Below are 25,894 nucleotides of genomic sequence, written 5' to 3'. Positions count from 1 at the left end.
AATACCACCTCTGGCTGGCCCCAGAGTGAGGTGGGAATGGAGATTTTGCAATATCCTTCCCCCAGGAGTGGGGAGGGAATGAGGATTTTGCAGTATCCTTCCCCTGCCACACTCACCAAGCCACACCCACATAACCAGTAGTAAAAAAAATTGGATTTCACCACTGAGCTGCAAGCATGTGTGTGCTCACCTGCCCCTTGTGTGGCAAGTTCAGAATGGTTCCAGACCCCTGGTGTGGAATGCAGAGAAAGAACTGGAAGCTTTTTAAAACAAAGCAAACAAACCAAACCAAACACTTCAAGGAGGGGCTGAAGTATGGAGGTCAATCCTTACAGCTTCTTCACTGGCAATGCCCCTGGTGAGCTGCTGCCTCCTTTCCCTAATTTTCAGAAATGGATCTATTTGCTCTTGTTTCTCTAAATGGCACCAGCAGGATAAAGTAGGATCACAGTTAGGGATAAAAAGTTAAAAGATTTTCAGGATAAAAGTTATATGCCTTAAGAATTTCTATACTTGGAAGAAATATTTTTCTATCATGGATAATGACAGTTGTATTTATTCCTGCTTCTGAACAGTTTATATTAGCATTGCTGTTTTTTCGGTTCTTGTATGTTTTAGGATACGTATTGTGAGTTTTATCCTGCAAAACACAGAAATTCCAAATACCAAAGGTATGAAAGATCTTTCTCTTTATTATTGTATAAATATAATCCATTTGTATTTTATTTTTGCTTTGCAGTATCCTTTTCACAAATGCAGCTATCATCACCAGTCAGTTTTGTTATTCATATAGAAACACACCCCACTGTGTGGAGCTTTATCATGTAGTACATGTAACCATATCTGCAAACTGACTCAGTTTTCTGATGAGTACTAATGATGTGAGGAACTGAAAAAAATTCTTTGTTTTTTAGCAGTGTCACTTCAGACAAAGCAATCTGATGCTGTTAGAGTCCAGTGTTTCATTTGTAATGGCAGTGTGGCGGATTTGAGGCAGTGTGATGATGTTTACAGAATGACAAGGTTCGAATTCCACTCAGAAATGGCTCATGCTTTGTTACAGAAAACATTTTGTACATTAGACAAAACTCCTGGATTGTCGTCTAATGACTGTTCAAATCTTTGCGATGTAAAAAGAAAACTCCCTATGTTATTTCTCTTGTGTAATTTCTTTGCTGCAGCTCCTGTGGAGGTGAGCAGGATCAGATTTGCTTCCGGGGTGGGAGTGGGGGACATACACACATAAACAGATTTGCTTGCTGTTTGGTTCTTTTTAACTGAAGTTCTGGGGCAAGGAGAGACTCCAAACCGGTTACCTACCTGGAGAGCTAGTGTGATATAGTAGTTAAGATGTTACACCAGGGACTTCTGGTGGTGATGTCATAGCGGTGTGGGAGAAAGAGAATGTTTTCCGTTCCTAGATCCCAGATTTTTCACGTTTGGGGACCCCTCGGGGCGCAGTGAGCTTGGAGAGCCACACGGAATAGAGGGGAAACCTGGAGGGCAGTGAGGTGAAAGGCAATCACTCGCTGAACGAAGGAAATCCCTGTCAGCCCAATGCGAAAGTGTCTGCCATCATGTTATGGCGGGCCCGAGGCTGTGATGAGCCAGAGAGGCTAAGGAAGAGAAGATTTACTTAACAGACTGTGACATTCTATATGGCTGAAAATCCCAGAGTGATAATTGGCCATAAAAGTAAGTCCTGATTTTTTGGTTATAAAGGAAGCTCCATCTGGGGGGAATCTCCAGCAGGAGGAGCAGTGACTCAACACAATAAAGTTAACTGCAAGAGTAAAGTGAGGAGAGAGGACATAAAACTTTTGAGAGGTGAGATTGAAAGGAGATAAGTGGGTATTCAGATAAAAATTGGAGGAAAAGAGGAAGAAAAGAGGCCTGGGAAGAGTGATCCAGTGAGGCAGATTGGCAGGAAAAGAAAAGAAGGAAAAAGGCGAGAAACGGTGAGACCGGACTATGGCGGTGAGAGAGGCTTGAACAAATAGGCATTTGAGATAGAGGTTGGAGGAAGAAACCAGTGTCCCCAAATGATGGAAAAAGAGACAGGAGACGCACAGAGGTCGATACAAAGCAGAGAGGGAGCAGAAGGGCTCGGTGTTGAACAAGGAGGAAGAGAGGATTAAAAACGATTTAATAATCAACAAGATACCTATGGAGGATTAAAGAGGAACAAAGAGAAGCAATTGCCTGGACATTGAACATAACATTAACAAGTGACAATTTATTAATTTATCAAGTTAACTAAGAAGACCTAAAGAAATATTTATACATATTTAAGTGGTTAAGTAGGTGGTTAAGTAAGCAACTCATGAACTAATAAAAGCTATATCTAAATTGTTTACGCTTAAACTATATTATACTATCCACCATGGAGGCAATGATCCACCCCAATACACTAGAGGTAGGCAAAATGCTCAGATATAATGACATTTTGGACAATCAAGGGAAACTCAGAAATAATCAGGAGTTAAAGGGACAGGGAATATTTATAGACTGGTACCCATACCTACAGTTACAATCTAGATATAATAAGGACACAGAAGAATATGGATTCAATATTGAACCACAACAATTAGACAAACTGTTGGTAGGTCCAGAGGGAAAACTAATAATCAAACTGTATAATTATTTACTAGAATTTGATAGAGTGGAGGAGGTGGTGAAAGACCCCATGATTTCCTGGGCCAAAAATGTAGGACACAACATAGAATTAGAAGATTGAGAAGAAATCTGGAATAAAAATTATACAATAACTAAATCCGTGGCTTTTAAGGAAAACCAGTATAAGATATTTTATCATTGGCATTTAGCACCAGCTAGGTTGGCCAATATGTACCCAAACTGAAATCCAAAATGTTGAAAATGTATGCAGGGTCAAGGTACCTTCTTTCACTCATGGTGGTCATGCCCCAAAGTGAAAAGATATTGGTTGAAGATACAGGAATAGCTGCAGGATTTAAATAAATGTCAAATAGAATTTAATCCGGAATTATTTCTCCTGGGGATATCTAGGGCGAAATATAATAGGAAGATAAAATATTTGATGTTACATATATTAACAGCGGCAAGGATTGCTTTTGTGCAGTATTGGAATAAAGATAGTATACCGCCAGAGGAATTAGTAATTCAAAAAATATTTCATTGCGTGGAAATGGATAAACTCATACTAGAACTAAAGGGAAAGGATGACTCGGAATATTATGCAGTATGGGAGAAATGGTATGAATGGCTAGATAATAGAAATAAGGAATGGTAATGTACATAAAGGAACAGAACGTTTAGAAATAGGATGAATATAATGTATTGAATATTGATTCTAGTTGAATGAATAATGTCACAGATCTGTTAAATATATAATAGAGAAATGTAAAGAGAAAAAATGCAAATAATAATAATAACAATAACAACAACAACAATAATAATAATTTAAAAAAAAAGATGTTACACCAGGAACAGGGAGAGTTGTGTTGTAATTCCCCCCTCTGCCATGAAAGTTCACTGGGTGATTTGGGGCCAGTTGTTCAATCTCTTTCAGCCTTCCCTCCTTCCCTCTGTGGAAGCAAACAGGAGGAGGGTACACTACATAGGCCACCTTGAGCTCCTGTACAAAAGATGTAGTATATATCAAATAAATAAATCCCTGCATTCATTGTTAAAGCACCTTCCCCTACCTGACATTTCCTGTTTTTGGGGGCCACAACTCTTATCACTCCCTCCCAATCAGCAGAGCTAATGGTTGAGGGCAACAGGAGTGAAGATTTGTCATTTGTGGACTGCAGGTTCTCCATCTTCTGATTTAGGGTTTTAATACTGAAGACTGGTAAATTACACCTGAGAATATTCAGGCAGCGAGTGGAGTTAGAATACAGATCACATTAACCTGTTTTTAGAGCTGGTGCCAACGGTCTTTTAAATCATCGGAAGTTTCCAAACTCTTTTCAAAGGCAGATATAAATGATTTAGCTTGCAGTAATCCAGTTTCTCTCCCTAAGGCACAAGTCAGGTAATCCAGTCTGCTTTTTCCCCGACATGGTTATACACGCCGCTGACTCAACAGCCCCATTTGGTCAAAAGTAATTTCTTTTGTCATCTCCTGAGAATTGACAAATAATGCAAACCTGATTTTTGAGTGGGATATTTACACCATCCCAACAAGCAAACCAAATCATTACCATGGAATTAGCTGTCAAATGACCAGGAGGAAATATTTTATTTCAAGCCGTTGGTGTCCAAAATTAAAAATAAGTTAAAATGATCTACAAATAACCATGATGTCTTGTAGTTTGCCCTAGAAAAGGCTGGTGTACTATATTTTAGTTTAATCTATTTTTGTGAATTGTTTATTTAGTGAAAATGCTACATTAGCCTTAGAAGGAAGAACGTTTGTCAAATGAATGAGTAACAGAGACTAGCACAGAAGAATTATCCTTAATTGTCATGCACATTCTAATCTGCATACATGCTGCTTTGAGATATACACGCTTCAAGGAAACATTTACCTGCAAGTCTTTGTTAAGATACTCACTTGAGTGTCTATTTGAAAGAAATATCCTGGCAAAACTTCACTTTTGGGGTTGAGGTGGGGGGGAAAGGTCTTGATCTTGTTTCTCTTCCTCTACTAGAGAAGCTTCGTGACCTGATAAAGAAGAAAGTGTTTGAAACTGCATTTCCTTTACATGAGGTGAGGAAGTCTGAAGGCCAACCTAAAGCTGATGAATACAGTTGTTAAATTAAATAGCAGTTATGAACTTAGGTTGAAGAATGGAGTCCAGTCTTTTGCCTTGATTCCTGGATCCAGAGAGATAGACCATTACAAGTTACTCGAGTATTAGGGATAGTGGTGGTGATGGTAAAGGAAGCTTTACTGGTGTTTAATTAGAAGAAAAGGCTAAAATAAATGGCAGAAAATATATTTTCAATGCATTAATCAGTAGAAGAAAAGCTTTGTTTGACAACAGTGTCTGTATATATCTATTCAGCATCTTGTGGGAGTTGATTGCTCAGGGTTGCAAAATTGTTTATAGAATATATAATCTTTCAGTTTTAACATGTTTAATTGCATTATTTTATCTAGAGAGAAAATCTGGGTAGATTTCTGAAAATGAATTGGGCTCAATGGAGAGAACTCTTCTCTAGGCAACCAATTGGAGAAATCAGGTAAGGGACAGACAGAGGATTTGGAAACTTTGATGAGGATGCTCTGAAATGTGAAATTACTGTAATAAAAACATTATCATGTTAATTTAAATAGCTTTTTGTGTTCTATTTCCTTATCTAAAGGAAGGGAACATTTAAATACGATTTAAATTGTATTCCTTTTTTCGGTTCTGAATTGAGATCATACTGTCACAAACTAAAATGATGTCATGTACTTCAGTTAACAATCTGTTTCTCTTGAAGAAGAGATGGTTCTTTGATATTTCACTCATCTGATCTGAAGATTAAACCCTGCTACAGCTCTTGCCAGTGCTGCTCCATTTTTAAACATACATTAATAATCCAATACTTGCAAACTGCATCACTGGATTTCATCAATGTTCCGTGCAATCTGCTAGGTTTTTATTTGCCTCTGGGTCTAGCTTCCATTGACTGCTTTTGTAAAATACGGTATTGGCTTGGAAACATCTTCATTTAGTGGAAGTTCTTTCAGATCCAGAACTAGAGGATTTATGTTAAGGCAAGCAGTGTTGTTTGGACAATTCTTTCAAGGTATACTCTTTCTTTTCTTTTCTTTTCTTTTTATTGAAAGAGTTTTAAAAAACAAAAACATTTTCCCCCCTTTTCCCCCTCCTCCCAAAACCCCTTCCCCTCCCCGGCTTCCCGGGTCAATCACAAGGTATTGTTATACATAAACCAAACATAGAATAAAATTTTCCTTCAATCCAAATAACCACATCCAAAGCTTTTCATCTCCCAACCTCCCATTACATAAAATAACTTTCTAATTATTCAAAGGCAATCTGATATTTCTTAATCTGATATCTGTTTTGTAGATAATCAATCCATTTTTCCATTCAATTAAATATCTTTCCTGCGTATTGTCTTTTAAAACGCTGAGATTTTAGCCATCTCAGCCAAATTAATAACTTTCAATATCCATTCTTCTATTGTAGGTATCTCTTCTTTCTTCCAGTATTGTCCAATCAACAGTCTTGCTGCTGTTATTAAATTCAGAATCAATTTAGTCTCAATCCCTGTACAATCCGTTATAATTCCCAAAAGGAAAAATTGTGGCAGGAACTTTATCTTCTTCTTCAGTACATTTTGAATAATCCACCAAATTCTTATCCAAAAGACCTTAATTTTCTTGCAAGTCCACCAAATATGAAAATATGTAGCGTCATCACAATCACACCTCCAACATTTCGCTTGGATATTAGGATACATACATGATAATTTTTTGGGATCTAAGTGCCATCTATAAAACATCTTATAAAAATTTTCCTTAAATTCTGTGCTTGTGTAAACTTAACATTTCTAACCCAAATTTTCTCCCATGTTTCCAACATTATTGGTTCCTGAATATTCTGTGCCCATTTTATCATACAATCCTTTACCAAATCCTTTTCCGAATCTATTTCAAGCAACACATTATACAATCTCTTTATATGCTCCTGGGTCTGATTTCTAATTTGCTTTATTAAATTTTCCTCCCTTTGCATTATACCAATTTTTGGATCTTCTTTCCATCTAGCACTTATTTGCCCATATTGAAACCAAGTATAATTCCTCCCTTCTTCATTTAATACCTGTAATGATTTTAATTGCAATCTACCTCCTTCAGCATACAAAAGTTCTTTATAAGTAATCATTTCCTGTTTCTGTTCTATATTTATATTCTCTATTGCATGTCTAGGACTCGCCCATATAGGAATCTTGTATTCTAATTTATAGGAATATTTTTTCCAGACCCGCAAAAGAGCACTTCTCAACACATGATTCTTAAAAGCCCTATCCACTTTTTTTTCATAAAATAAGTACGCATGCCATCCATATAACAAGTCATAACCTTCTATATTCAAAATTCAAGGTATACTCTTTCTTTTTCAGAACATATTTTGGGGAGAAAATTGCTCTTTATTATGCTTGGCTGGGCTGGTATACATGCACCCTGTTAATAGCTGCTGTGCCCGGTTGTATTCTTTTCATCTATGGCTCCATCAGCTTCAGTTCCAGTCAGATCAGGTGAGTTACTCTTTTTGCTTGTGAAAATATGGCAGGACGATGATGAGGATGAAGAATGTAGCCACCTTTGAATGTTTAGAAAGGGAAACCAATCTCTTGGTATTTTTGCATTGCTTCCTGCAATAAATAGGCATCTGAGGCTGGAGAAGAGAACAATGATTTTGAGCAGGCTACAGCTTTCTCCTCTTTATATTTCTTCTTCCTCCATTTCCTCTTTCCTCTAACAGATTGGTGGACCCTCCAATCTATAAAACCAGTCATGCACCCACATTGGACCTCCCCAGTCAAGAGCAGGCAGCTGTTGAAACAACCCCAAATATTCCTCAGCTTTCCGACTGCATAGTTTCTTGGTCCTTGTTCCTCACCCCTCATGAAACCTTCTTTTTGTTATGGACCAGAACCAATTCAAGAGTAACATTGGGAAGGAGAAGCCTTTACACAGGTAATCTTTGCGCAACCAGAGAAGCTATAGGTGTGGTCTAGATGTTGAAGGAACCAGTATCAAATAACTATCTTGCCTATAAATCTGTATTATGTCATACATGATGTTTCTGCCAGCCATCAGGATATTAGAATGCTACTCAATTGTTCAGTTGGATGTGATATCCTTTTTGCTTGCTGTAGAATGCCATACTGTATATAGTTTGATTTTGTAATTCTGTTTTTGAACATTTTTTCCCCAATAGAAAATATGCAGAGCTTCTCTGGTTGAGCAAAGATTGCACCACTTTTTTTCCTGGAAGCCTTAGACATTTAATCATGAACAGACCTGTTATGGGAAAGTGCTCTGGAATGTCTTCTGATCTTTTAGGCTGGTTTATCAGTTGGTGACAAAACCCATGACTTCCTCTGATCAATACTCATTTGTTGACTGAGTCAGGGAATACCTGTGATTCTAAAGAAAAATACATAGTCTCAAAAAGTGAAGCAAGGCCAGACCTAGATAATACTTGAGTAGGAGACACACAAGGAATCCTAGGACTGTAGGTTGGCCTGGGAAGCTGAAAAAATATCCCAGAAGATGGGGAGCTCATTTCTTATTTTTGCACCCAAACCCCCCCCCCCAAACCCTACATGGACCTGTTTATGAAGTCACCAGCAATTAAGTTTGCCTTGAGAGAGTCTTTTCTTTCATAAGTGGCACTCTACACGGTTGAGCAGATCTTATCTGATATGAGATTATGTATCTTAATAGTACAATGTAGGCAATCATTGCCCACAAAGAAGGCCAACAGTTAGACCCATTCTCAAAGTATTCTAGTTCTGGAGAACTTTCCCCCTTTAGTGCTTGATAAGGAATGCGGGGCATTAACATCTTGATATTTATATGACAAGGGCATAAAGGGACAAAAGATTTGACATCTGAATCACATGTGAGTATACGTGTGATCTCATTCCATGCATCCATAGAGATGATGTCATATGCCCTTTGCACTCTGAAGAGTGCTACAATCTAATAATTGCAGGAATTTTTGCAGCTTACTTACCTAACAACCCACTTTTTTCTCCCTAGGTTTGTTTCATACCACATTATTGCTTAAAGATTAACAAATCATTGCAGTTCTTTATGCTTTGGTTGTAATAACAATTTGATTTCTTTTTGTTTTTAGAATTATAGTATTTTTTTCAAATATTCTTTTACAACCATTATTACATTTTCTGATGTTTTTGTGTTTTAAATGGTTTCTACTAATAGCATGAGTGACTTTTAGATTTTTAACGTATTGTGAGCCCTGGACTACTTTGGGGGAGGGAATTCCTTAAGGGAAGCCAATAAATATGTTTAAATGGTACTTACCCAAACTGACCAGGAATGATAACTTATTACTCCTGCCATAATATTGACATATGCCTCCAAAAAATGTTACATGTAGAGCAATTGATCTTCATCTATGAAATTTTGCAGGGATGGAAGAAATGAGCATTGTAGTCAAGGGTAACCAATATCAACCTATTTAGGCATTGTTCTAGCTGTGTTCTGTTATTGAATTGTAGAGATAATAGAACAATTAATGTCCAATTTTGTTATCTCTCTGATTTAGTAAAGAAATCTGTGAGGCCAACACTACCATCATGTGTCCACTCTGTGACCAGAAGTGCCCGTTTTGGATTTTATCAGACATTTGCACATATGCCAAGGTAAGAACAAAAAAACCTCATTTATCTCTTGTGGTGCTCTTATGATTCTAGTCCTTCTACTGCCCAAGAAACAGAATATCCACAGGTAGTTATGCTTTCTCAGTGGAGGCTGCAGAAAAGTATCTTTTGATCTGCTAGCAAGAAGAACTAGGGAAGAGCTGGGGGACCAGAGAAGAGCAAATGTGGTCTTGTGGTTTCTTACAAAAAAGAGAGAGAGAAAAAAATATACTCCCAGTGGTATCAGCCTTTGAGTTTAACTTCAGTACTGAGGTGAGTGAGGACAACTCAGAGCACAACTACCAGATAATGATGCAGTACTAAAAAGGCTTGAAAGAACAAAGAATCATATCCCCATGAATATAGGGGGTTGAAGTAACCCTTGGAGTTACTTTCTTTGTTTTCCAAAAGCTTGGCTTGCCTCCCAGCATCTTTCCCCACCTGATCAGCACACTTTGGCCTTCAAAGTATTTTATGGCTAAACTGAGAGTTCAGTTTCTCTTGTCAATTCAAGAGTCATTTGATTTGTCAGATGGGCACTATATAAATTTGAAAAGTAAATAAAAGAATGAATAAATAAACAGACATTTATAAAGGCAGGGGTGAAATGCTACTGGTTCCCACCAGTTTGGGAAAACCGGTAGTGATAAAAGCTACCGATTCAGGCCAACCGGTAGTAAAAAAAAGCTACCGGTTCATCTGAACCGGTATTTCCAACAGTCAGCTGTGCCGCACAATTTTTATTTGCTAGAAAGCAGGAAATCCTGCTTTCTAGCGAATCTAAATCGTGTGACACAGCTGTTCCCCACAGCTGTTCTACTTATGTTGTTAAGCCTTCTTTTTCCATGTGAAGCGTGAGTTTGGCATGCACTGTGCATGCAAGCGTGTGCAGCGTGCATTTGGCGTGCACTGTGCATGTGCACATGTGCAGCGTGCATTTGATGTGCACTGCGCATGCATATACAGTGTGCTTTTGTCATGCACTGTATGCACATGTGTGCAGCATGCTTTTGGCATGCATTGTGCATGCATTTGCACGCAGCATGCTTTTGGTGTGCAATGTGCATGTGCATGCGCAGCGTGCTTTTGGTGCCTACGTGCGTACGCGGGCAGCAAACCGGTGGCAATCCATGGAAGATTTCACCATTCTATAAAGGGGATAGTTATTTAATTTGATAACATATAGTTTCACGAGTGTTTTGATGAATTTAATATATAGTCTTTAGCTTGACCTTCAAATGTTCCTTCAAAAATATCTTGACGATAATGACATGATTGCTAGAAATCAGCATTACTTTGTCCAAAATAGATCATAAAAGACTTCACTTTAGTAATAATAATAATATCAGAGTTGGAAGGGACCTTGGAGGTCTTCTAGTCCAACCCCCTGCCCAGGCAGGAAACCCTACACCATTTCAGACAAATGGCTATCCAACATTTTCTTAAAAATTTCCAGTGTTGGAGCATTTACAACTTCTGCAAGCAAGTTGTTCCACTGATTAATTGTTCTAACTGTCAGGAAATTTCTCCTTAGTTCTAAGTTGCTTCTCTCCTTGATTAGTTTCCACCCATTGCTTCTTGTTCTACCCTCAGGTGCTTTGGAGAATAGTTTGACTCCCTCTTCTTTGTGGAAACCCCTGAGATATTGGAACACTGCTATCATGTCTCCCCTAGTCCTTCTTTTCATTAAATTAGGCATACCGAGTTCCTGCAACCGTTCTTCATATGTTTTAGCCTCCAGTCCCCTAATCATCTTCGTTGCTCTTCTCTGCACTCTTTCTAGAGTCTCAACATCCTTTTTACATCGTGGCGACCAAAACTGAATGCAATATTCCAAGTGTGACCTTACCAAGGCATTATAAAGTGGTATTAACACTTCACGTGATCTTGATTCTATCCCTCTGTTTATGCAGCCCAGATTTGTGTTGGCTTTTTTGGCAGCTGCTGCACACTGCTGGCTCATATCTAAATGGTTGAGGTATCTAGTGGTATCTAGTGGATAAGTTGACTGTTAGGGATGTAATCAACCTCAGTTTCAGGAAAAGTTTTGACAAGTTTCCACATGGCATTCTCTCTGCCAGGTTCTTAAGGAGTTATTTAGATGCTATGACAGCACAGGGGATCCACAACTGGCTAGCTAACACACTCACACAATTAAAATTAGGGGCTTTACTTTGAATTGGGGAGACATAGCCAGTTATGTTGGGACCAGCAGTATTACTCAACATTTCAATTTAACAACCTAGCTAAAGGCATTGATTGGCTGCTTATCATAACTGGGAATGACAGTAAATTGGAAGGGAAAGTTAACACTCAGAATGAGATTTCAATCTAAACTGGACAGTTTGGAAAATTGGTCTGAGAAATCAAGATATCCAAGGTATAAAAGGGAGAATTGTAAGGTTTTGTATTTAGAGAGGAAAAATGTGAGGCACACATCTTAAGATAGAGAATGTGTGGCTTTGAAATGCTATATTGGAGAGAGACATAGGTGTGGACATTGACCACAAGCTGAACATGAGGCAGCCCTGTGAAGCAGCTGCTAGAAGGGATTTGAGGAGATACCCTAAAGAAAGAAGCTGAAGGAACATGGGGTGGCGAGTCGGAAAAAATTAAGACTAAGGAGGTGACATTATATTTGTATTCATGTATTCATGAAATGGTACAGGTTCTCTTGCTTGAGCAGGGGGCTGGACTAGAAGACCTCCAAGGTCCTTTCCAGCTCATTCTATTCTATGTATGTAAAAAGGTGCCATGGGGGAAGATGAATAGGAATCAATTTTCCGCTGCTATAGGAACTAGAACCAGAAATAATGAACACCACGTCCAGTTACATTTCACTTAAATATAAGAAAATAATTTATGATGTCCTTATGATCTGTATCATAGCTGAATGGCCCATCCATCCATGTTCACGGGGGAGAGGGAGCATATGTGATAAAAGAAAGCAGAATGACAAAAAGCAACATTGTGAAAGAAAGCCACACACAGTTTTCCAAAGAACTCTAGTGATTTACCTCTCCTCTTTTTTTTTTAACCATTTAGATCACCCGTGTGGTTGACAATGAAGGGACAGTTCTGTTTGCAATGTTCATGACTGTCTGGGGTAAGCTTGCAGAAGATTGGTTTAATGAGGAATGCTGTTTAAATATAAGCTCTTTTCTGTCCACAGGACAATCCTTTCTCCTCTTCATTGCCAAAATATTTTTAATCTCTTATTCTGCTAACAGAATATGGATTATTTTATGGCAAACAAATCTTTGCATATGTTCCATTATTATATTCTTAACATTCCCTTAGAAATATACCATATTTTTTGGAGTATAAGATGCACCAGAATATAAGACACAGCTTAGTTTTTTGGGAGGAAAATAGGGAAAAAAATATCTGCCTACCAGGTATTCATCTGGCTAGCGTCCTTAGTCTGGTCAGCTTCAGCATATCAGTTTGCTGTTTTTTATCCCCTGCTTGGGGATAAAAAACAGCTTCTAAAGCACAATTGATCTTTGAAGAAAGAAGCAATGAGAAAAGCAGGCAAACCACAGAGATCGCTTCACTTGCTAGCGCCTTGTTAGGGCTGAAAAAAAGCTTCACAGCTGAGAGTCTGAGGGAGCAGACAAAGCACAGATCGCTTCAATGAAAAAAAGCTTAGCACAGAGATCGCTTCACTCGCTAGTGCCTTGTTAGGGCTGAAAAAAGGTTTCGGAAAAGCTACATTCGGAGTATAAGACACACCCAAAATTTCAGCCTCTTTTAGGAGGGAAAAAAGTGTGTTTTATTATCCAAAAAATATGGTATATCCTCTGCTGATCTCAATGGACCAGTAGTTGGATAGGAGATCATTGGGAAATACCAAGGCTGTTACATAGATTAACAGTTTTTTTTCCAAGGCAGAGGATATGAATAGAAAGTCACTTCCATATGGCCATACGACCAAAGATATCCCTAGGCATCATGCTTGACTCAAAGGAAACATTATCTTTATATATCCTGATATACTTTTTGAAAATAATAGCTACTTTTTTGTTTTAAATGCACTCCATGAAACTTGGAGAAGCAAAATAGAATAGAATAGAATAGAATAGAATAGAATAGAATAGAATACAATAGAATAGAATAGAATAGAATTTTTTATTGGCCAAGTGTGATTGGACACACACGGAACTTGTCCTGGTGCATATGCTCTCAGTGTACATAAAAGAAAAGATAAATTCATCAAGAATCATAAGATACAACACTTGGTTACCTTGCTTGCAATCCACTGTGCATTAGGCACAGATCTTGGTATAGCTTTTATAAACAGAGTTGTGGTATCTCTTAAATGCCTTCTATGAATTTTATAAAATGAGTTGCCCTATACTGGAGGAGTCATGGAAGAAATTGAAAAATGTGTTTTTGCTGTCTCTCTGTCCCTCCCTCCCTCCCTCTTTATCTTATTTGTCCTTAATGTACAGCCACTGTATTTTTGGAGCTATGGAAGCGACATAGAGCTAAAATTGTCAGTTGTTGGAATATGTATCAGTGGGATGAAGAAGAGGTAAGGCCAATTCTTTTCTCGCATTTGAGAACATTCTTAATATCTCTGGTGGCAAGAAAAACCTCTTCTGTAATAGCTTTAGTACAACTACAGCTACTAGACATGTGTTGATGTCTAACCTGACATATATTGCAAATACATAAATAAATAGTTAACCTTTCTATTTGTATTTTAGACCAAGAGTCAGGAATTTTTCAGGCAAAGGGCCCCAATTCCCAACAGAGTCCCTTTATGCAATTTTTTTTGAACACCAATAACTGAAATTAAATTAAAACGATCCATGTTTACATGTTCCAAATGCTCAAAGAGTTTCAATTCAAAATCACGAAGATCTTATTGTATTTGCCTAACAAATAAAATTTTACCATTTTCCCCTAATTGGTAGACAGGTTGCACTGGGTGCCATCTGGTATATTGCAGATGCTATATTGATGACTGCCACCTGATATTAATACTAATATCAGTTGAAAATGTTGGTAGAAACTTCAGCAATTTTGCACTGAGGCAGAGATCAGTACAAGAGCTCTATTACAGTTGAACAGTAGTTCCAGTTGAGATTCCTAGATATGTTTTTTTGTTTTCCATTCCAGGAATTGAAACAAGGAGTAACAATGGTAGTTGTTGAATTGTCTGTCAGCTCAGTTTAGGAAGGCTTGGGCCTTTCATTTCATAAATTTTTTTTTTTTTTAATTCAAAAAGTTTTACAGAAAAATTTCCCCCCCTTTCCCCCCCCTCCCCTCCTTCACAACCCCCTCCCCGACTTCCCGGAACGAGCACAAGGTATAGTTAAAAATAAAACAAACATATGCTAAAAAATTTTTGTCCCAACTTAATTATACCCCTACAATCATCAATTCCTAACTTCCCCCGAAAACAATAAAAAATAATACATCATAATCATTCAAAAACAGTCTGATAACTCTTAGTCTGATATCTACTTTGAATATAGTCAATCCATTTTTTCCATTCCTTTAAGTATCTTTCTTGCGTATTGTCTTTCAAAAAGGCTGATATCTTCGCCATCTCAGCCAAATTGGCAACTTTCAATATCCATTCTTCTATTGTAGGTACTTCTTTTTTCTTCCAGTATTGTCCTATTAGTAATCTTGCTGCTGTTATTAAATTTAAAATCAATTTAGTCTCAATTACTGTACAGTCCGTAATAATTCCCAACAAAAAAATTGCAGCAGGAACTTTATCTTCTTTTTCAAAACATTTTGTAAAATCCACCAAATTTTTATCCAAAAGGCCTTTATATCCTTACAAGTCCACCAAATATGAAAATATGTAGCATCATCACAATTACACCTCCAACATTTTGCTTGCATATCTGGGTACATACACGATAATTTTTTAGGATCTAAGTGCCATATATAAAACATTTTATAAAAATTTTCCCTCAGATTCTGTGCCTGCGTAAATTTAACATTTCTAACCCAAATTTTTTCCAAGTTTCCAATAATATTGGCTCCTGAAAATTTTGTGCCCACTTTATCATACAGTCCTTTACCAAGTCCCTTTCAGAATCTATTTCAAGTAACACATTATACAATCTCTTTATATGCTCCTGAGACTGATTTCTAATTTGCTTTACCAAATTTCCCTCGTTCTGCTCTATACCAATTTTCTGATCTTCCTTCCATCCAGCACATAGTTGCTCATATTGAAACCAAGTATAATTTTTCCCTTCTTCTTTTAGTACGTGCAGAGATTTTAATTGCAAATTACCTCTTTCAGTATACAAAAGATCTTTATATGTAATCATTTCCTGATTCTATATTTATATTCTCTATTGTATGTCTAGGACTTGCCCATATAGGAACCTTATAATTTAGTTTGTAAGAGTATTTTTTCCAAACACGCAGAAGAGCAGTTCTTAACACATGATTTTTAAAGGCCTTATCCACTTTTTTGTCATAAATTAAATATGCATGCCATCCATATAGCAAGTCATAACCTTCTATATTCAAAATTCTTTCCTCCGTTAAATTAAACCAATCACTTATTGCAGAGAGAGCAGCTGCTTCATAGTATAATTTAAAATTGGGCATTTTTAAACCTCCCCTTTCCCGGGAATCTTGAATTATTTTCATTTTAACCCTAGCTTTTTTACCTTCCCATATAAATTTATTAATTCCCTTCTGCCATTCCTCAAGATTCTTATCTTTCTTAATTATTGGTATCATCTGAAAGAGGAATAAAAATCTAGGTAAAACATTCATTTTAATAGCAGCTATTCTCCCAGCAAGGATAATTGCAATTTTTCCAAACAATCAACTCCTTCTGAACTTTTGCCATAAAACCTCATAGTTATTCTTATACAATTTCACATTTGAAGATGTAATATAGACCCTAAATATTTAACCTTCTTTACAATTTCAAATCCTGTTATTTCCTCTAGTTTTTCTTTCTGTTGTCTGGCCATATTTTTTATTATCACTTTTGTCTTTTTCTGATTTACCTTAAACCCTGAAACCTTCCCATATTGATCAATTATTTCCAACAAAGATATACTAGAATTTATAGGGTTTGTTAAAGTAATCACCAGGTCATCTGCAAAAGCTCTCAGCTTACATTCATGTTGCCTAACTTTAATTCCCTCTATCTCCTTTACTTCTCGTATTTTATCCAATAATGGTTCTAGAGTTAAAATAAACAATAATGGTGATAAAGGACATCCCTGTCTTGTTCCTTTCGCAATCTTAAAAGGTTCTGTTAAGCTACCATTAATTATAATCTGTGCTGTTTGCTCTCCATAAATTGCCCTAATTATTCTTGTAAAACCATCTCCAAATTGCATCTTTTCTATTAATTTAAATAAAAAATCCCAATGCAATCGATCAAAAGCTTTCTCTGCATCAAGAAAAATAAATGCTGCTGGAATAAAATTTTTCTTTTCTAAATACTCCAGTAAATTAACAATCTGCCTAACATTATTCCTCATCTGTCTCCCTTTTATAAATCCAGATTGATCATTATGAATTCTTCGCTGCAAAATCAACATTAATCTATTAGCTATTATTTTAACAAAAATCTTATAATCATTATTTAAAAGTGAGATTGGCCTATAGTTCCCAGGTTTAGAACAATCCTGTTCCTCTTTTGGTATCAATGAAATAAAAGAGGTTCTCCATGAGGGGGGAATTCCCCCTCCTAATTGTATCTGATTAAATAATTCCTTAAGTGGACCTAACATCTCATCCTGTAAATTCCTATAATAACTAACTGTAAGCCCATCCGTACCAGCAGTTTCCCCCATTTTTAATTGTTTAATTACCAAAATAATTTCTTCAGAAGTTATAGGCCGATTCAGTTCATCCGTTTGTTCTAAAGTTAAATTTTTAACCTTATATTCCTTCAAATAATTATCAATATCCCTGTTCAATATATTATCTTTAAGATATAAATTTGTATAATATTCTAAAAAAGCTTTTTTAATTTTATCCTGTTGGTATCTCTCTTTACCTTTATATTCTATTTTTTCTATAGTACTTTGTTTTGTCTTTTCCTTAAGGTATATGCTAACCACCTACCAGGTCTATTTGCATTACAAAAAGTATTATGTTTGGCATATTGTATATTTGTTGCCACCTGATCAGCCATTATCATATTAAATTGATTCTGTAATAACTTTATTGCATCTTTAAGTTTTTGATCATGCGGGTTATGTATTAATAATAGTTGTTTCTTGTAAATTTCCTCTTCTAGATACCTACACTGTCTTTGTTGCTTATTTCTCTGTCTATTATTAATATATATTAATACACCTCTCATAAAACTTTACTGGCATCCCAAATCATTTCTATCGATGTTTCGTTATTCAATTTATAATCAAAAAATTCTTTCATCTGCTTTTTACATTGATTTACATTATCCTGATATCTAAACAAATTTTCATTTAATCTCCAAGTTCTTCTACCTTCTTTTCCATATTGCAATTCCATCCAAACAGGACTATGATCAGACAAAGATCTTGGAAATATCTTAGTTTTCTTCACCTTAAAAAGCAAATCATTAGAAATTAAAATAAAATCAATATGTGAGAAGGATTGGTGCCTATCATAGAAAAAAGTATAATCTCTTTCCTCCAAATTCCGCAGTCTCCATACATCTCTCAACTCAACTCAAAATCTTCTATCATGTCAAAAAAGGATTTAGGCAGCTTTGCAAGTTCTCTTGTCCTTTCGTGTATCTATTACTCCATTCCAATCTCCCAATATAATACACAATTTATAATCCCATAGAATCAATTTATCATACAACATTCTATAAAATTTTTCTTGTTGCTGATTGGGTGCATATATAGCAAACAAAAGGGTCTTTTTTGTTTCTATTGTAAGTTCAATAGCAATATATCTTCCATGAATATCTGCCTCTATTAACTTGGCTGGTATATCTTTTCTCAAATAAACCACTATGCCATGTTTTTGTCCAAAGCAGAGGCAATAAAATGTTTACCTAACTTTAAGTTTATTAAGTACTTTTGATCTGATAGTTTAATATGCATTTCTTGTAAGCAAATTACATCATTTCTAAATTGTTTCAAATAATGAAATATTTTTCTTCTCTTCTGAGCTGAATTCAAACCATTGACATTCCAAGTCAAGATTTTATTTGCCATTACTGGCCTGCTGAAGCTTTTGAGTGATCAGCTGAAGATCGTCCTCCCGTATCTTCGGCCGTGCTCCTCCCACCGCTTCTGTAGCAGAATCCTGAATTTTACTTTGAGTTTGTTGCTCCTTTTCTTTACGCTTAAGAGCTCCCCTCGTCAGTCTTTGTTCTTGTGGTTGTTCCTCAGATGGTAACATCACTGGAATCACCTCAGCTTCCACACCCATTTGAGTCTCTTGAATTCTTTTCTCTATTATTTCTACTTCAAGTTTCAGCACGGTGGAAAGAAAATCTTTGGCCTTAAGCACTGTATCAATACGATATCTCCTTCCTTGATAATACACTGTCAAACCAACTGGAACCTCCCATCTAAATTGAATCTGGTATTTCTTAAGCTCTTGTGTAAAAAATGTAAAGTCCTTTCTATCCCTTAACATCTTGGGAGGAATCTCTTTCAAAACCTTCAACTCCTGTTCTCCTATTTTCAAGTTTTTCTGAAATGCAACTTGCAAAATTTGATTTCTCACTGTTCTTTTCAAAAAATAAACCACAATGTCTCTAGGAAGTTTCTTCTGCCTAGCAATCCAGGAATTAACTCTATAAATTTTGTCAATTTGATAAGCAACCTCTTGTGGATCAAGTTCAATAAATTCAGCCAGAGCTTCTGATAAAATTTTTTTAAATCTTCCCCTTTCTCCTCATTCAAGCCCCTAATTCTCAGAGCTCCATCCATCATTCTATACTGCATCACCACCACTTGATCTTCATTTTTGTCCAATTTGATTTGCATTCCCCCCATTCTATTTTCTATTTGTTGATTTAACTGAACAATTTCTTGCACCTCCTCCTCCACCACCTCCAGTCTTTTTGCCAAACCTTGGAAAGCCATCAGAATATCTTCTCTTATTTTTTTATTATTCTCTTTTATTTCTTCTCTTATTTTCTCATTATTATCCATCATCTCCTTAAACTTTTCTTCAAAAACTTTCCCTTGTTCTTTAATCAAATCTTCTAAAGCTGGTTCAGAACCCCTTCTACTCCCAGTCTTAGGTGGTTTAGTAGCCATTTCAGTTTTTAAGATTCACAAAATATAAGTCTAGAAACTTCTCTTTTCCCCTTTAAGTATAGGAGAGCTCACTTCACTTCATTAGAATCCACAGATAACATTTCTTAGCTTCTTAGTTACACAGGCTGTTTAGAATTCCATTCTTCACTTTCACTCCCTTTCAGGCGCCATATTAAAGAGTCAGTTGAAACAAAGAAAAAAAAGTTTCTCTTTTTGAAAGGGTAGAAGTCAGGAAATCAAAAATACTTGCAATCCAGTAGTTGTTCACTCGTGCTCATTCCGTCTGCTTATAGAAATCCATAAAGATAAGACAATTAGCAGAGATGGACACTTTCTTCTTTTCCTGCTTTTGCAGGCGCGCACTGAAGAACGGAGCTTGGCAGGATGATTTATGGGACTCGACCCTCAGGGCTCTGCTTAATAAAAAACAAAGCCTCTGGGGAGGTTTACCACACCCCCGCAGCTCTTATCTTTCCCTTTCATCCAGGGAAAAAGATTAAAGCCGACGTTTTCCTGGCTTTTACGAAGTTCAGTACGGAGCTCCTTAATTAGGAACTCATCGAAGAAGGTGGCGCCACCGGAAGCCTCATTTCATAAATTGTTGACTACGCACTATACTTTATCATATAGATCTCCAGCGTCTTATAAAGGTTCTTTAAAGAACTTTATTTTGTGATTTTTCTGTCACAGTTAGGATTTTTATATAGGCATCATGAGTCTTAAATCAAACTTTCAGCAGAGTTGGTCAGGACAGAATAAGTGATGGCGAGTTAAACACCAAATTGATCCATTTTGAATGTTGGCAATTGAAATGAAAGAGACAGGTTGGCACATATACTTCTCATACTTGCTTTTAGCTGTATCCTGTCATCTAAATAAAACAGTCTCTGAAAGAGAGTATTTTATTATTTGGGACAATTGTGTAACATGGTATAAAATAAATTCACATGTTCAATCCTTGATTTATGAGGCTATTAGGATTGTAGTAGAAGCAGAGCACTTATTTGCATATACTGTAGAAAGATCTGCTTCTGGCATTTCCAAGAAAAGGCATAGAAATAGGAATCATTTGCCTTTTTTTTTTGTTTCATTAGCCTGGGAATTGTTTTTTGCAGACCAACTGCTTTTTGTCCCATTTCTGTCTTTGTATGCAAATGTTTTGCAGATTTTAACCCAGTTGTCTCATGTCTGTATTTTGCACACAGTTACCCCTTATAGACCTTTGCTTATCACAGAACTGAGCAAATGACCCCAAAAATCTCTTAGGTAAAGAGATTTCTAATCTTGTTGGTTGGGATGAGGGCAGCATATACTTGAGGAAATTTAATGTAGGTCTCCATCTCCTATGAATTAGAGATTATAATAGTTTTACAATTGCTGAATTATTTGATTGCTTCTGTTAGGTACTAAGGATAATTCACAGAGATATCTAATATGCTTTCACATACAGCAGAGGTCAGAATTTAGGCTGCATAGGCTAGTCCTATATAATCATAATATTCTACTGGTGGCTCTTATTAGTGCAGCTGAACTGAAATAGCAATAATATTTAGACTTATATACCTCTTCATAGTAATTTACAGCACTCTCTAAGAGGTTTACAGAGTCAGGATATTGCCTCCACCAATTTGGGTCCTCGTTATACTAACTTCAGAAGTATGGAAGGCTGAATCAACCTTGAGCCTGTCAGGATTGAACTTCTGGCAGCGAGCAGAATTAGCCTGCAATATTCCATTCTAACCATTGTGCCACCACAGCTCTCACCCCTAATGTCACCATGGATTATTTTTTTTTACTGCAGAATTGGGAAAGGGCAAAAGTAAATGGCAAACTAATGATTTAGTATGTTGCTGCTGATTATATACATTTTTTTTTTAAACCCAGAATTTGTCCCTGAAATACAGTATTGCCCGAATTCAAACACTGGTTTCAAGCATTATCTTAAAGCCAAGTCTCATTGACTACAAGAGACATCATGAAATAAAATTGGAATAAAGGAAAAGATTCTCTTCTCACTTTAATTACCTCAGAATTTTAAAGCCTTCAGGCGTTTAAGAAAAGTGTGATTACTATTACTACTGTTCTTCTTTCTGTAGGAGGAAGTGGCTTTGGAGCTCATCAATAACCCTGAAAATACCTCTAAGGAGTATCAGCATTCATATATCCGCAGTATAATTGTGCTTATTTTAGCTCTTATTATGGTACGTGGATACTGTTTTCCTAATGTACTTTTCATATTTATTTTGGATGTTTATTAATGGTACTCTCGAATGGTCGAGAGTAATGGTCACTTTCGAATTGGCCTTTTTAGCCACACTAGATGCTCTTTCCAGAGCACGATACCATAGTCTTTTGAGATTGAAGGATGCCATGTTATGTCGTCATCATTAATGGCACATATATAAGAAAAATACTACACCTTTGGAGTATAATTAGAAGAGATTCCTATAAATGAAAAGGCATTTCAAAAGATTTCTTTATTTCTAAATAATAAAAATAAGCAAGGTTATATTTGCCTAGATAATAGGCAAAGCATGCATTACATCTTTTTTCCTGGTCTTTTCACCTCTTATTATGAAAGAGTATGCCAGCTGGACACCACTGGGATATTTGAATAAGATACAATTGTTGCCTAGAAGTTTAGGCACCAAGTTTGTGTGGAGTGGAGATCTACTCCCTGAATTTGGGAGAGAAAACAATTTTACCTATGCAATGGGATTATTTTTTTTTGCAAACCTGAAAATATGAATCACTTAAGTAATTCAGGCAAAGCATAAAGTATTTATTAAGGGAATGGGAAGTGTCAAGATTTTTAATAGTCTATGGAAACAAATAATACACACATTCAATATATGTGATAGAAAGCAAGTTTGCTATAGTTTAAAAGGAAATACGGCTAATATCACCTTTATTAAAATGCTAAAGAAGAAACCTAAACACCCAGGCAGGTGACACAATAATCTCCTGGAAGGACATCTGACAATATCACTTTCAGTAGTTTATACCTACAGTTCATTTTTCTGGCCAGTACTACTTTGTCTAACCCATAGGTTTACTGTATATTCAAACAGAAATGGATACAGGAAATGGAAGTTTTTCTACATTCCAGTTCTTGCTCCCTTTAATTATACCTACCATTCAGCTGTCCTGGCAAATCAATAATCTTAAACTTTGAATCCGTAGATGTATGAGGGATTGGGAATTGCCACAGATCACATAACGTCATCGTCAGATTACAGTTGTCGAAACTGAGATGTTCTTTAAAAGATGGTCCACTTTAGGCAAAATTTGTATTCTGAAGGATTCCTAAAGGGACTTTGTGCTGCTCTTCCAAAACTTGGATACACATTCAGATCCCATTTAGGAGCTAGGAAAGTAAGGAAAAAATAATTCTGGCCATTGTGATACTCTCCAAGAAGTTTCAAATATTGGAAGTTTTTATGAAAATAAAACCCAGATCTTCCCTACCAGATGGAGCTGAAATTTGTCACAAATCAGCAGATTATTTATACTAGTTCATAATGCAGCAGGACAACTTTTCCAAAAAGAGAAATTTGGAAATTTTATTTTTAGAAGATTATTCCCAAAATCTAAGCTTAGCAGAACTTTCTACAGATAAGAAATGGCGGAGAGAAAAGATTAGCCAGCCACCTTCTGTTCCATCTTCCTATAAAACAAAAACAACAAGCAGAGCTTTCAGAGAGGTAGTATGAATTAATCAGCAACTAAACATTTAGAGTTTATGGCACTTTCAAGACTAATAATTTTATTATTTAATCAACATAGGTCACAATCCATGTCTTTAGATCTGTTGTGACGGCCCAAGCAGTGATTACCAAATACAATACAGGCCTGAACAGACTTATTTTATTAAAACAACTGAGAATTAATCCATTCTAAGCTTAGTCAAAAACAAATTCTTAATAAACAGTCCTGCAGCCTTATCACCAACCTTTGTTGACTTTGGCAACCTGCCAAAGGCTTTTCTTGGCAAAACCCTCACAAAGTTCAAGAGACACTGATAAGAAGCAATGGAATTCAACATTGCTTTTCCACAAAGAACCCAATGGCTTCTTTTCTGTTGCTGTTCTTTTAAGCCTTATGGGAGCGGCCAATCATCTTCTGGCCTTATTCCCGAGTCATCCTTTTTGCTTCAGCTGCTCTTGCCTTCTGGCAGCTCTTCTCATGTGTGCCTGTCTGCTATCCACCTCTGGATGCTCCGGAGTCCATGCGTTGCTTCCAGATGGCCCTGGCTCATCTCTGCCTCCGACGCAGAGCCCTCATCCGGGTCTTCTCCTGACTCCAGGACTGGCTCATTGTCATCCAGCCTCCTCACTGTCCGACTCCACTTCCAGGTCTGCAGGCTGCTGGCGGACCACAACAAGATCATCTTGATTACCTGAAATTGATGGACCATCTGACTTTCCACTGTTCTTCTGATGTTTTCATTTTTCCTTTTTGATGCTATCAATACTTTCTTATCTCTTTTTAGATATGTGTGCTGATTGGGATTGCCCATGCCTTGGTCATCTACCGGGTTGTGGCGACAGTAATCTTTACTCAGTCCAATTCAAAATTCCTTCAAGAGAAAGCCACTACGGTGGCAATCCTGACAGGTGCAGTGATGCACTACTTGAGCATCGTCATTATGACCAAGGTACACATTTGCTACTTGTTTTGCAGCTGTCTGTTTTTCAGGCACTCTGCATTTGTATAATTTATATTTCTATTGCAGGTGAACAAGTATATTGCTCACTTTCTCTGTGAACTAGGTAAGAAGCATCCAATGCTGTGTACATTCATCCTTCTATTTGAAATATATATGTACTGAATGACTGTAGAGCGGCCTGTTTTCATCTATGCTGTCCAGCTGTTTTGGGCTGTAACTTCTGGCAGCTCAAGATAGCATGGGCAATCATGAAGGATGAAGCAAATTGTATCTCAATACAACTGGAAAACAACTTGATAGTTGAAGATTTCTATAGAGGATGAGTGAAAACTCACTACAGAGATGATCAATGCTGCATGAAAAATATTTTCTTTAAACTGAGTAAAGCATGCATGAGACAAGATCAAATGTTCCAAGGGCTATAACTGACTGTATAATTTTGCACCTTTTTTCCTAGAGAGGCCAAGATCATTCAGCGAGCGAGAGAAAAGCTATACCATTAAAGTCTTCACCTTCCAGTTCTTCACCTATTTCTCTTCTCTGATCTACGTTGCTTTCTTCTTAGGGAGGTAAACAGTAAGTAGTAAACTTGGGAGAGTTAGGTATTGGGCAGCTGCAGACATTAGAGCTGAAAATCAAGATCTAAGTTTTATTGAAAACTTTGCCACATTATTGAAAACTATAGGATTTCTACCCTCAATTCTTCATTTATCCATGTCCTTTGAAGATCTGACTTTTGTTTTTGATGTTTGAAATACCATTTTTTAAACACTATTGGAATTTTTTAATATATCATTCTGTATATGATAATTATCAAAGCTATCATTAGGATTGGGAACAATTTATATTTTAATATCACTTCCTTATTAGGATTAATGGCCGTCCAGGATCTTATGTACGTGTGGCTGGCAAATGGAGATTGGAAGAAGTAAGCTACCTTACTACAGTATGACTGTAACTTTGTTGCTTGTATCCTTATGATTTATGTTGATACTGATTGTTTCCTGATTGCTTATTTGTACCTATGACTATCATTAAGTGTTGTACCTTATGATTCTTGATGAAGGTATCTTTATTTTTATGTACACTGAGAGCAAATGCACCAAGACAAATTCCTTGTGTGTCCAATCACACTTGGCCTATAAAAAATTCTATTCTATTCTATTCTATTCTATTCTATTCTATTCTATTCTATTCTATTCTATTCTATTCTATTCTATTCTATTCTATTCTATTCTACAATCCCCTTTTCCACTCCTGTCTTGATTTCCTATTAAATTAATTTCTCATTCATCTCTTTTCATTCATCTCTTAGCATATTGGGATGGTTTAAATCTTGGCTCCAGATGGAGATTATTCTGTTGCTTAAATCTCACTACAACTTTTGACTTGTACTCTGAACATTCCATAAAAGTTACCAGAAGGAAGCATCCTAATACATGAGTTCATGATGGTAATGGGTAGGCATGGATGCAAGATGCATAAGACGAGTTCAGATCATGCACTTAGATCCAATTGGGTTGATCACTCTCTCTCAATGTCAGATGATTTGGGAGAGGATAAAATGGATAAAAGAAAGACCATATATGCCACTTTGAGCTCTTAAGAGGGAAAGCAGGACAAAAATGTAAGAAATGTAACCGGCGTGCATAATTTTCCAGCTCTTTCCTCATAT

The 25,894-nt window shown here is 36.6% G+C and overlaps 1 protein-coding gene across 2 annotated transcripts in view; it reads left to right on the top strand.

Annotated features, from left to right (window-relative positions):
- The window catches only part of ANO9 (anoctamin 9), an 86,100-nt gene that overhangs the window by 39,273 nt on the left and 20,933 nt on the right, over positions 1-25,894 (top strand). For both annotated transcript variants that reach the window (XM_058156391.1, XM_058156382.1), the window contains 12 exons: positions 619-671; positions 4,638-4,696; positions 5,090-5,172; positions 7,066-7,200; positions 9,243-9,339; positions 12,382-12,442; positions 13,791-13,873; positions 21,647-21,751; positions 24,043-24,207; positions 24,286-24,322; positions 24,677-24,788; positions 25,090-25,147. In XM_058156391.1, coding sequence (XP_058012374.1) covers positions 619-671; positions 4,638-4,696; positions 5,090-5,172; positions 7,066-7,200; positions 9,243-9,339; positions 12,382-12,442; positions 13,791-13,873; positions 21,647-21,751; positions 24,043-24,207; positions 24,286-24,322; positions 24,677-24,788; positions 25,090-25,147 — 1,048 coding nt within the window. The remainder of the gene's footprint in view (positions 1-618; positions 672-4,637; positions 4,697-5,089; positions 5,173-7,065; positions 7,201-9,242; positions 9,340-12,381; positions 12,443-13,790; positions 13,874-21,646; positions 21,752-24,042; positions 24,208-24,285; positions 24,323-24,676; positions 24,789-25,089; positions 25,148-25,894) is intronic.

The sequence above is a fragment of the Ahaetulla prasina genome, chromosome 1 (genome assembly GCF_028640845.1).
Source record: "Ahaetulla prasina isolate Xishuangbanna chromosome 1, ASM2864084v1, whole genome shotgun sequence".
Lineage (NCBI taxonomy): Eukaryota > Metazoa > Chordata > Lepidosauria > Squamata > Colubridae > Ahaetulla > Ahaetulla prasina.
This window is presented reverse-complemented; position numbering and strand designations above follow the sequence as displayed.